Source organism: Penaeus vannamei, chromosome 30 (genome assembly GCF_042767895.1).
Source record: "Penaeus vannamei isolate JL-2024 chromosome 30, ASM4276789v1, whole genome shotgun sequence".
In the NCBI taxonomy this organism is placed as follows: domain Eukaryota; kingdom Metazoa; phylum Arthropoda; class Malacostraca; order Decapoda; family Penaeidae; genus Penaeus; species Penaeus vannamei.
The window spans coordinates 29,933,366-29,945,865 of record NC_091578.1 but is presented as its reverse complement, the minus strand read 5'-3'; the positions used below and the strand labels follow the sequence as shown (position 1 = coordinate 29,945,865).

Sequence of the window (12,500 nt, the reverse complement as noted above, 5' to 3'; positions counted from 1 at the left end):
CCCCAACAACCAGTATATAGACCCCAACAACCAGTATATAGACCCCAACAACCAGTGTATGGACCCCAACAACCAGTGTATAGAAGTCAGCAGCCACAATACAGACCTCCGCAAACATTGTATGGACCAGTATATAGAACCTAATAACCTTTCAGTAACCGGTAGCCACACCAATTTTCTATACTTATCCTTGTACTTACACTTGATCATATTTTGTTAGATGGATAGTTGACTTATGATTGTCTTTAAAACTTCTTCTGTAGATTCTGAGAAATACAACAGATAGTGATTTGATATACTGCAAAATCTAAATTGCATTTTGGGCAGTATACAATATTGATAAAGCTGGTGGAGAAACTTGACACTTTTCTAATACTTCCTCCATTAAATTGCATGTTTTTTTTCTGGAAAAGTGTACTTGTACAGTTGTTATTTATTATGTCTGATATAGAGTGCTTGCCCAGTTGTAATATGTGATGTCAGATTTAGAATACTTGTTGTTGTTATTTATGTTTTAATATGAAAATGATTAAAGAACTAATGCATCAGCAAAAAACTGAACTGTGTTAGTATTGTTTGTACTTTATTATGGGTCTATATGTTGGTGTTTCCATGGTTTTATCATTTATTTTTTAAAGTGTATGTTGTTGGAGTATTTAATATATCCTAAGTCTGTTGTGTTTAATTCAAATACATTTTCCCCCTAAAATGCTGCCACACTTGTTTGTTGATATTAAGAAGCATAATGATTTTCTCGAGACATTGCTAACACAAATTCATCAGAGAATCATTATGAATATTTGTGAAATATAATATCCATACTTGGATCCTGTGAACTTGAAAGGAAATTCCACAGTATAGCTATGGAATGTAGATTGCATCCATATGAAAAAACCTTTAATGCTGGGGAATTTCAGCTGTCAGATGGGCGTGTACATGCAATGGTTACGCAATATGTTCTTGTAGTTATTTGAAGCACACTTCTATTTGTCTTCTTAAGAAGGATTTTTATAGTTTATAGTAAAGTGATTCAGTAAGATAAATTATTATATATCTGCATGGCTACATTTCATGTCTAAATCTTATTTTTATATATTTATATATGAAAATACAGTATATGAATATACTCAGATCATAATATGAACTGTATTTTGGCAATCTATCTAAGTTTAAAAACATGACATCAAGCTGTTAACAAGCAAAGATGTCTCATTTGCCCAAGAATACAATTTTTGGCTAGTGGACATAAACGGTATTGTCCACGTGCATAAGCAGTTTCCCCTTTGAGAGCAGTATTAGGCACCTAAATACTTTTATTTTGTGATCAGTTTAAAAACTGTTAAAAAGTGAAGGTTTAACCTCACTTTGGGTGCCAATGCCTCGGTTTAACCGTATGATTGTTGTCGCTTTTAGAGGAGATAAGCAATCTTCATCCAATATGCTGATAATGCAGGAATAGTGCAATGTGGTGCCATTTGGTCCACAATTTACCATGATAAGAATGGATGCTGAATGGGATAAGAGTAGCCTGTACATAAAACATAACTGCAACTGATATTACCGCAACTGATTTTACCAAAGAATTTTTAAGTAGACAATGAAATTTGCAAAAAAATATATTTGAATTTTAGTGTAAATGTGGTATTCTAAAGAGAAATTGACAGTTTTCAATATGAAAGAATCCAATATATTTCATCTATTGCAAATAAAATGAAATAAGTACACTAAATTTTGAAGAAAAGAGATACACATGAAAAACAACTGTACACTTTATTTACATAATAATCAACAATACATAGCCATCTGTATTTAACCACTTTCAGTAAAAAATTAGAGAAAAAGATAAAAAATTAAATTATGATGAACATTTCAGTTACAAGAAAATGAATGGATAAACATTTGCAAGATAAGACATATGATTGACTAATAAAATATGTAACTTCAAATAGTTATATATTATATAACTTAAGAAATTATTTACAAACCCAAATCTTCAGAACTGACTCAATAGAAAATATATTTTAAAAAATGCTTAAGGGAAAGGGAAAAAAAAAGAAAGAAAAAAAAAAGAGCAATTTTTTTTATCACGATTTTTTGTTATCTTCCTCCTTAACCGTAATGTGGTAGAGGTCCATTTCCTGTGCTGTCACACTTCCTGGAGCCCCTGACATGTAGCATCTCCCTTCGATGCTCTTGGGGAAGGCGATCACATCCCGTATGCTCTTCGCTCCACACATCTCAGCGATGAGTCGGTCAAAGCCTGCGGAGAGATGAGATGGTTCACAAATATTTTGGTCTATTGAAAGCCATTAATACTTGTAAAAAAATAAATCAAATTAATTTTGAAAGCCATTAATACTTGTAAAAAATAAATCAAATTAATTTTACAAGAAATTCTTTCCTATATTAATTAGTTCTATTTGATTTCCTGTATTTGTATGTTACCTTTGAGAACATGGCTGGAATTCTATGGACATTAATCTATGAAATGGAAACAAAAGACGACCAACGGATGGTGATGTCACTACGCTATTAAGTTATAATCACCAGACTTTGATCCTATGCACTGTAACTGTAATATTCATTCGTTTATGATAATGTATGGTCCAATAATATCATTTATATCTCTCTTCTTTATCATCTGATGTTTAGAGATTGGCAGAAATGCTATTACGGAAAAGCTGACCGCGATGATTGTGAATTCCTACCTGAATTCCAGTAATTGTATACCTGATTTGAATGTTTTGAAAATTTATGCTTTCACAGCTTCAATACTAAAGTCAATAATGCCAAAACTGAACTAAAATTTGAAAATACTTAAAGCTCATTTTTAATGTTTAGAAACATGCTTTGACACAATACTCCTATCTTTCAAGCATCATCCTACCAAGTGCAATGCCTCCATGAGGAGGAGCTCCTGATTGCAAAGCCTCGTTAAAGAAGCCGAGACTTGAGGCATCTATCCCCAAGATGTTCTCTAAAACGTGCTGTTGCATCGATGGTTCGTAGATTCTCATGGACCCTCCACCAATCTCACAACCATTCAACACAAGGTCATAGTGCTGAGATCTCGCCTGTCAAGAAAAGAAAATATTTCCATTATATCATCATTATCTTCTTACACTTACTAAATGTTCTTTGTGTCTCTGCTGTTCAACATATTCCTCATTTCCTATAAGATGTTCCTTTCTCATCCATCCTCAAATTGCCACAAACATTGAAGAAAAGAATGCAACAGACCTTTATTGGGTCTGTGTGAAGGTAATGAACATCCTCATCTTTGGGCAGCGTGAACGGGTGGTGGACTGAGACTAGCTTTCCGCTGTCTTCATCCATCTCAAAGAGGGGAAAGTCAACTACCCAGAGGAACTTGAAGTCAGAAGGATCTCTCACCACAACACCAGCCTCTTCTAACATGTTTGCTGATAACAGGCGTAGTTTCCCCAGCAGAGGTAACTGAAAGGAGAGGTTAGTCTTATGTGTATTTGTAAAATTTGAAGAAAAACACTCTATAAAAAGCAAACACAGGTTTTCCCTACTCTATTGGAAGAGCTCATGTACAGTAATCCAACACCATGGTTTCAATACTTCCTAAAAAGAATTAAGCTTGCTATTAGGAAATTATCTCACAAAGAAAGCTACAACCCATGGTTAAAAGACCAATATATGAGAAATAACTGAATCTTCCTACATTCCCCCTATTCACTCACCACAGATGACATTCTACCGACCGCAAGGACAACAGCATCTCCCACACGAGCACCAATTTTCTCTACCAGTTGGCTCTGACTCGAGTTACTGATCTTCTTGGCAAGTTGCCCCTGAAGGAGCTTGTTGTCCCTCACAGTGAACACAGATGGTCCTTTGAGTTGGTAGTCCTTCTCCGCAAGCGACTCCCAAGAAGATATGATTTTTTTGGTCATATACTTCTGTAAAGTGATTTCTAGTCAAGTGGAATAATTCTGAACATTATTCATTATTTCTGTCTTTACATTTATTTTCTTTCCTTTCTGCAGTATCACCTGACCATTATATATCTATATCCACCTATCAGTCTCCTCATATCCATGAATAAAATTCCATAATCCATTTGAACCAAATGATATGATTATGACCTGAATAATACAAAAGAGTTGAATCTTAATTGTTCTGTTAATTTTTTTTTATCTCTTTCCCTTTAAGAGCTAAAAGTTCACAAGTAAATGTAAAACCGAAAATTTCTCTCATGAATGACTTGCCTGGCCACCTGGAATGACAAAGCAGTGGGCAAAACTCTCTGAAGAGGCAACAGCAGACTCAAGCACTTGAGCCCCACATCCTCTGACAATTTCTGTGACGTCTTGTAACTGTAATAAAAAATATACAGGAGTAATATTTCAGCCATAATCTGTTATGACTTTGTATAGCATCCAAGAACTGTACTAAAAGAGGAAATAAATTATTATTCATCAAAATTTTCTCAAAACTTCTGTAAAACTGAGATTGTATTAACTGAACTTTCAACTATGCAATATCTCACTGCTATTTAATGGTAAAAGAGAAGGAGGAAGAGGAGGGCAAGAGGAAGAGGGAGAAGAAGGAGAAGGAGAAGGAGAAGGAGAAGGAGAAGGAGAAGGAGGAGGAGGAGAAGACGGAGAAGAAGGAGAAGGAGAAGGAGAAGACGGAGAGGAAGGAGAAAGAGAAAGATACTAATTAGAAGGAATAATAATAATAATGAGAAATAATAATAATAATAATAAGAAGAAAGAGGAAGATACTAATAAGGAGTAATAATAATAATGAGAAATAATAAAAAGAATAAGAACATGAAGAGAAAGAGGAATAAAAATAAAAATAATAATAATAAGAAGAGGAGGAAGAAGAAGAATAAGAGGAAGAGAAAAAAGAGGGAGAAGAGGAAGAAGAAGAGAAGGAGGGAGAGGAAGAAAAGGAAGAGGAAGAGGAAGAGATGAAGAAGAAGAAAAAGAAGAGGAAGGGGCGAAGAAAAAGAAGAGGGAGACGAAGAAAGAGAAAAAGAAAGATACTAATTTGAATGTATAATAATAAAGAGAAAAAGAAAGATACTAAGATGAAGGAATAATATTAAAGAGAAATAATAAAAAGAAGAGGAAGAATAAGAAGAGGAGGATCATCATCATCATCATCATCATCATCATCATCAACAACAAAAACAAGAAGCTGGATTAAAGCGCAAGAGTCTGAAGAAGTAATTATCATTTGATTTCTGCTCTTTTAAAAGCAGCTAATAAATACAGATACAACAATGACGATGTCTTTTTATCTACACAGAACTAAAAGCACACCCTTGAATTTCCCACAACTGCCACGATAGTTCACCGGGTAGCCACAAAGTTACATCAAATACGACGCACAATTAATTGTTTACAGTAGGGGGGCCAACCTCTTCTCACCTTCCATCCAAATCTGGTGTCGGGCTTGTCAACCCCATAGGTAGTCATGGCTTCCTCATAGGTCATGCTGGGAAATGGGGCCTTTACACTGGGCAAGTCGTCAGGCCAGCTGTGAGTTAAGAGGTTCTCGATCAGTTCCTGGATCTCCGCCATCGTGACGTCTGCCATTTCGAGGTCAACCTGAAGCAGAGAGGGAAACCAAGTTCGGGGGAAAATCACACAGAAGTGCACTATGAACTTTATTATGAATATCATTTTTCATATCTTCCTAAGTATTTGTTTATTATTTTTGAATAGATCTTTTTAACAATGTCTGCTTAGAAGAAGTGCTTAGAAAGTGTCTCATTTTTTATGATAACCTCTGCAAAGCATGATTACTTAATAGTATCTTGCATATCAAATATACATTGTGGGTTTGTTATGCAGTTGTCTAAAAACCAGATATACCTTATCTCAGCAAGAATGAACTCCCAACTGTATCAGTGTAACTAAACTAACTCTAAGACACCAGGGCCATTTTTGAAACAGTCATTGGTTTAACAAAACAAAAAGAGAGAGAGCAAAAAAAGGGTATATTTCTGTGTCCTTACTTCCCAACTCATTACATAACGCTGGGAAATTTGAAAAACATAATGTCACCGCTCCATTATTTTCTTATAACTTTGTACTTCTCGATAGTACTTTGATCATGTCAGTGATGCTTTCTTTCTGCTTATTCTTTAGGCTTTGTTCTAGTTCAAGAACATATCAAATACACCTGGAATAAACACGTGGTGGAATGGATAAAGAAACATGCTTATTTTCCACCACTTAAATAATATAATGATGCTATAGTTCAGTATTTACACTGACACAGATCCGCAAGGCTATATCTGAGTGAGCGCATTTTATGCTGAATGACCTAGCTTTCTTAGTCTTTCACAATCCTCTTAAAATTCACACTTGATCTTGCCTTAATATATAGATAATATCTATACATGTCAATAACAATATAAGTAAGTATCAACTATAACAATAACAATAACAAGTCATAGGTGCCCTATGACTTGTCTATTTGTTTCTTATGTAGGACTATGAAATACTTTAAACTATATTGCGTGAAGTTATATATTACCTGTAAGAATTCTGGCTGTCTGTCTGCCTTGGCACCTTCATCCCTATAACAGACAGCAAACTGGAAGTACCTCTCAAACCCACCGATCATTGCCAGCTGCTTGTACGTCTGCGGACTTTGGACCAGAGAGTAAAATCTGCCCGGCAGTCTGGTGGGCACTATAAATTCTTGTGCTCCCTGAAATGATGATCTGTTTATCATTCAATGAGTTGATGACTTGCAGAAACTGTATTTTCTCAAAATTGTCTACCCAACTTCTTATAAGCCAGAAGGAGAGCCTTACTATGATTGCTACTGTATACAAACAACAACAACAACAACAACAAAAAACACACACACACACACTCACTGACTCACACACACAAACACACACACACACACACATGCACACACACACACACACACACACACACACACACACACACACACACACACACACACACACACACATACACACACACTCACTCACACACACACACACACACTGACTCACACACACACACACTCACTGACTCACACACACAAACACACACACACACACACATGCACACACACACACACACACACACACACACACACACACACACACACACACACACACACACACACATACACACACACTCACTCACTCACTCTCACACACACGCACACGCACACACACACACACACACACGCACACGCACATGCACACGCACACACACTTGCTCACTTGCATGCACACACGCACCCACACACACTCACACACATACACACACTCACACTCACACTCACACACACACACACACACACACACACACACACACACACACACACACACACACACACACACACACACACACACACACACTCATGCACGCTCACACAAACACAAGTATACCTGAGGCATTACTTACCCCTGGAGTATTGACAGAAAGAGTAGGTGTAGTCATCTCAACAAAGTTTTCCCGGTCTTGTAAGTAATCCCTCATCTTCTTTGCTACCTGTTGAAATTTATGAAATAAATGAATCTGTAAAACAAATTTCAAATTGTAAAACAACCTTTACAATGTACAAATTATAAAATATTTCAAGACATACAGATGTTATTAAAATAAGATGATAATAACAATAATAATTAAAGGATACCTTTGATCTCATTCTCAGGTTTTTCTGCATTTCCGCATGTCGCAAGTCTAAATATCTGTATTTCAGTCTGAGATTCTCCTTGGGCTGAAAGGTACAATTCAGTATCAACATCTCTAGGATAAATGAACACCCTAAAAATCATATGATACTATCATATGATTTGAAATTGTTGATTTTGCTAACAGAAAAATCAATATATTTTCAGTATCAGAAAAAATGTCAGAGAAAGAGTACATAAAACCTCTGATTTATTATGAATACCCTCCCTTACCTTGTTATAATCTCGTATCAAATATGGAAGGTTTTGACGTGCTGCACTGAGAACTTTTATATCATCTACGAGAACCTCGATCTCCCCTGTTGGCATGTTCTATGAAGTAGAAAACTTTTAAAATTTAGATGTTCTCAGGTCTGTGGCTACAATACAATCACATTATTCATCTGCATGTTGTGTGTATTATTCAACATTAATACAAGCAATAAAGATCTTTATTTCTTATGGAAAATTCTGTAAGACATTAAAGATGCTTACTTTATTGACTTGGTCCTCTGGTCTGTTACAGACTCTGCCCTTAACCTCTATGTAAGACTCAAATGTTGTGCCGTTCAGTAGTTCTGTAAACTTGACATCCTGCAAAGCAAATTCATTGACTTAGATATAATCGTCAATTAATTTCCAGACTGAATTCCTACTGGCAAATCATTACTAATCTCTTCCCACAATATTTTTACATGTTCCAGTATTCTCATCTTTCACATTTAAGCATCTTCTTATTACAGATCCTATTTCTTACCAAAATATGTATATGTATCTTACTATACTCAATGTACACTTATGTAAATCAGCACTTACCTCATCTCTAACAAGGACCTGAGTCTTTCCAGTATAATCACGCAACACAGCAAATTTTCCCATACGTTGATATTGCAGAAACCCACGCAGAGTTACTTCTTCTCCTACATTGGCTATACAAAGTTCTCCGCAGGTATGGGTCTTTAAGGTGAATCCTAACTTTTTAGTACCTAGAACATAAAAGATTCTGGTGAAAAAGAGGGATTAAAAAAATGCTTAATATTTTTCATTAGTTCCTCCTGAACAAAAATCATGTCGTCTATATTAAAAATATTAAATACATAATTTTTTCCTTATTTTCTCATTTCTATTGTACCATAAATGGATCAGTTAATAATAAACAATGCCAACCTGTGACAGTAGAATACAATCATAACTATAGTACATCTAAATATAATGAAAACAGGAGAGAAATGTAAACACATATCTAGGTATTAGGATGGAATTCAAATTATTATGTAAATAACTATGTCTTTGCAAGATGGAGAACAGATATTTTGATATATAAACTATGATACAGCATTGATAATTATTCAGAATTATCAATAGTAACAAAAGTCTGAATCAAAACTGCTTGATCATTCTTATATAATTCTCGTTTCAGCGGTCTGTAACTATCATTGTCTAAAACACACTAGATTATGGTGAAGAACTACCAATGTAACTACCATATCAAGATCTCTGTAAGAAAAATTAAACCTAACCTAACATCAATATCTAAAATGCAATAACAATTTCTAATACAATCTCTATAAACTTTGGATACAAATGGAATCTAGAATATACTACCTTATTGGAATAAAACCTAATATTCTAAATTACTAACACACATAACTCTTTATTACGGTAAACCACATGTCTAAAAAACATGACTATCCTGCAATAAAACATGATTGTCTCAAAACACGAGACTTGACAGACACAAATACATCTCATTTACGAAAAGAATATTATGATATTGCAAAGATTGACATGACTTAACGATAATAATTGATCACATGTCCTCACTATTACAAAATACAAGAACTGGTGGTAACAGGATCTTACTGTAATAAACTTTACTACACTTCCCGGTCGTGCAAATCCTCTTGTGTAACCCGACAGCCACTCCCACATCTCTCCTCATATAAGTACTGTAACGGCGAAATACGGGCAATGCAGACAGCGACCCGCCCACGTCCCCACGATACATGAGTCTCCTCAGAGAATTCGTCATTCTGAACAGCTTTTCCCAAGTTTCTAGGCCCATTTTGAGCAGAACTTGGAGGAGCAGCCACTGGAAGAGTTTTCGTGTGTCTCGCCGAAGGTTTGTTTACGTCGCGACTCGATAGCGAAGAGAAACGTCAAAAAACACCTTATAGCGAATAGGCCCTAACGAATAGCTTTAGGTATTTCTTTTTGTTTCTCTTAATCATTATGAATATTATTATGGAGACTTTTGTATCGTCCATGAGGAAGTCATGTTGAAGGGAATGTAAAAAGAGCGTTATAGGGATAAAGTACCTTGTTTATAATAAGATTTCATAGCGAACAGGAGCTTCGACGGACACGGTAGAGCGAAGTAGTGCTAACGAACAACTTTAAATTTCCACTATCAGTATCTCTTAACAGGTAACCATTTGCTATGGACAATTTGCAGGGCAAAGAAGGTAACGAAGAGCTTTAGTTCTCAAATCACTGTATCATATTTTTATTTACGTTGCTTATATAATATAATCTATGTAATCTGATTTTGAGTAAGACTATTAATTGCTCTAATTCCCCATGCCAATATATTTCGCAGATGGAATTGCATTATGGTGACGAGAAATTATTTCTTTGACAGGTGGAACTCCATAACGAATACGAATATGTGTCTTAAAGTGTCTTGAGATGACAGTAGCACGCAGTATGTAGTTTTGTGCGCTAACCATTTCTTTTGCTCATATACGAGAGAATTAAGACTATAAAATGTCGTTCCGTTAAAAAAAAAGTTCGAACAGAAGGTTTGCTATTTCGACATCAACACGGTCATACATTTTTTTAAATTCTTTTTTATTTCTTTTGCTGAAGGAAAAATGTTCTGCTTCTGTAATACCAGTCGAACTGCACGTTGGAGAGTTTGCCTCGCTCTCTTTGGCTAAAATTGCGGGCCAGCGATGTGTTGGAAGAGAAAAGTGTGGGAGAGAACAGAGGGCCAGAGACGCAGAGGATTCCTCGTGATTTCATGGGACTCTTGCAGAAAATATGTAACAATTAATACGGACACACGCACGCGCGTATATGCACACACACACGCACACACACACACACACACACATATACATATACATATATATATATATATATATATATATATATATATATATATGTGTGTGTGTGTGTGTGTGTGTGTGTGTGTGTGTGTGTGTGTGTGTGTGTGTGTGTGTGTGTGTGTGTGTGTGTGTGTGTGTGTGTGTGTGTGTGTGTGTGTGTGTGTGTGTGTGTGGGTGCATATGAATGAATACATGACCATACATATGTACGTATAATGTATATATGTATATTCATATGTATATGTGTGTGTGTTTATATAAGTACACACACATATATATATATAAATACATACATGTATATATATATATATATATATATATATATATATATACATATACATATACATACATATACACACACACACACTTATTTGTGTGGTGTGACATCCGCAGACTTTTTCGAACGAAATCTGCGTTGTAAACCCGTAGACTTTTTCGCGTCTCTCATTCTTTTTACATTTCTTTGCTCTGCGGTCAAGAAAATGACAATAAAAATGGTGTTTTCCTTTCCATAAGAACCTAATGTCTTCATAACGCATATGTTTTATTTCATATTTTTCTGTCTTGTGTTCTTGTGATATTATTTAGTTTACTGATCAAATTACTGATCAAATGAACAATAGATATATATGAACAATACAAACACAATGATAATGATAAAATGTAACAGAAACAATAATAATAACAATGATACTAATAATATAACAATAACGATAATAATGATGATGATGATGGCGATGATGATGATGATAATAATAATAACAATAATAATACTGGTAACAATGATAACAATGATAATGATAACAAAATATTGCAAATAATAATGTTATTAATGATAAAAATAAAAAAGTAACAACTACAATAATAATGATAACCATAATAATAATAACAATAATAATAATAATGATAATAATATTAATAATGATGATAATAATAATGAAAATAATACGAATAATAACAAGAACAATGATAATAATGATGATGATGATAATAATAATATCAGTAATAATAACAATAATAATCAAAATCATAATAAAAGTAGGAACAAGAGAAGCCCTGCATCCCTCACTGGCAGGCCCCTACCCCCCTACCTCCTCCCCCCTCCCCTTCGCCCACCCCTCCCCCTCCCCCCTCCCCTTCGCCCTCGCCCTCCCCCTCCCCCTCCCCCTTCAACCGACCTCCCCGAGACATCGAAGGAATCCCAGTTATTCGACCACACGCGTTCCTCTCCCACGACTCCACTGTTTACTCGAAGCCCACAAGGAACTGCAGGCTGGCGGGTCAAGGGGGCGCTGGTGCAATAGGCGGGGGCGTGGGGAAGGGCGAGGGGCGTGAGGGAAGGGGCGGAGAGGTGTGGGGGAAGGGAAGGGGGCTGAGGGGCGTGAGGGCTGAGGGGCGTGGGGGAAGGGAAGGGGGCTGAGAGGTGTGGGGGAAGGGCGAGGGGCTGAGGGGCGTGAGGGAAGGGGGCAGAGGGGCGTGAGGGAAGGGGGCGGAGAGGCGTGGGGGAAGAGGCTGAGGGGCGTGGGGTAGGGGGCAGAGGTGTGGGGGAGGAGAGGAGGAGGGGTGGGGGAAAGTTCTCTCTCTCTAAACCACATGGCGACTGTTTTCATTCCTGAGGGGTATGGGGGAGGGTGGAGGGAGGGAAGGGAAGGGAGGGGGAGGGGGTGGAGGGAAGGAAGGGAGGGGGATGGGGTGGAGGGAGG

The 12,500-nt window shown here is 36.5% G+C and overlaps 2 protein-coding genes across 3 annotated transcripts in view; one reads left to right on the top strand and one right to left on the bottom strand.

The window, feature by feature from the left end:
• Positions 1–673, top strand: part of LOC113825692 (DNA translocase FtsK) — a 12,253-nt gene extending 11,580 nt beyond the window's left edge. For both annotated transcript variants that reach the window (XM_070143459.1, XM_027378528.2), the window contains exon 4: positions 1–673. This exon is cut by the window's left edge and continues 1,637 nt beyond it. In XM_070143459.1, coding sequence (XP_069999560.1) covers positions 1–144 — 144 coding nt within the window. In that variant the 3' untranslated portion in view covers positions 145–673.
• Positions 674–1,756: 1,083 nt separating this feature from the next.
• AspRS-m (aspartyl-tRNA synthetase, mitochondrial) lies at positions 1,757–9,813 on the bottom strand. The gene is made up of 13 exons (XM_027378526.2): positions 9,551–9,813; positions 8,504–8,673; positions 8,183–8,281; positions 7,922–8,020; positions 7,651–7,734; positions 7,419–7,505; positions 6,526–6,702; positions 5,412–5,591; positions 4,239–4,346; positions 3,711–3,929; positions 3,241–3,456; positions 2,888–3,074; positions 1,757–2,260 (listed from the first exon to the last, which is right to left on the bottom strand). The coding sequence occupies exons 1-13, from the start codon at positions 9,750–9,752 to the stop codon at positions 2,085–2,087; spliced, it is 2,004 nt and encodes a 667-aa protein (XP_027234327.2). The 5' UTR covers positions 9,753–9,813; the 3' UTR covers positions 1,757–2,084.
• Between the last annotated feature and the right edge of the window lie 2,687 nt (positions 9,814–12,500).

Excerpts from the sequence above, each read along its gene's own strand:
- AspRS-m (XM_027378526.2), bottom strand. The coding sequence starts at position 9,752 with ATGGGCCTAGAAACTTGGGAAAAGCTGTTCAGAATGACGAATTCTCTG. Across the intron at positions 5,592-6,525 it reads GACAGCCAGAATTCTTACAG|GTTGACCTCGAAATGGCAGA; the intron begins GTAATATATAAC and ends TCTCTGCTTCAG. Across the intron at positions 3,457-3,710 it reads TCGGTAGAATGTCATCTGTG|TTACCTCTGCTGGGGAAACT; the intron begins GTGAGTGAATAG and ends CTCTCCTTTCAG.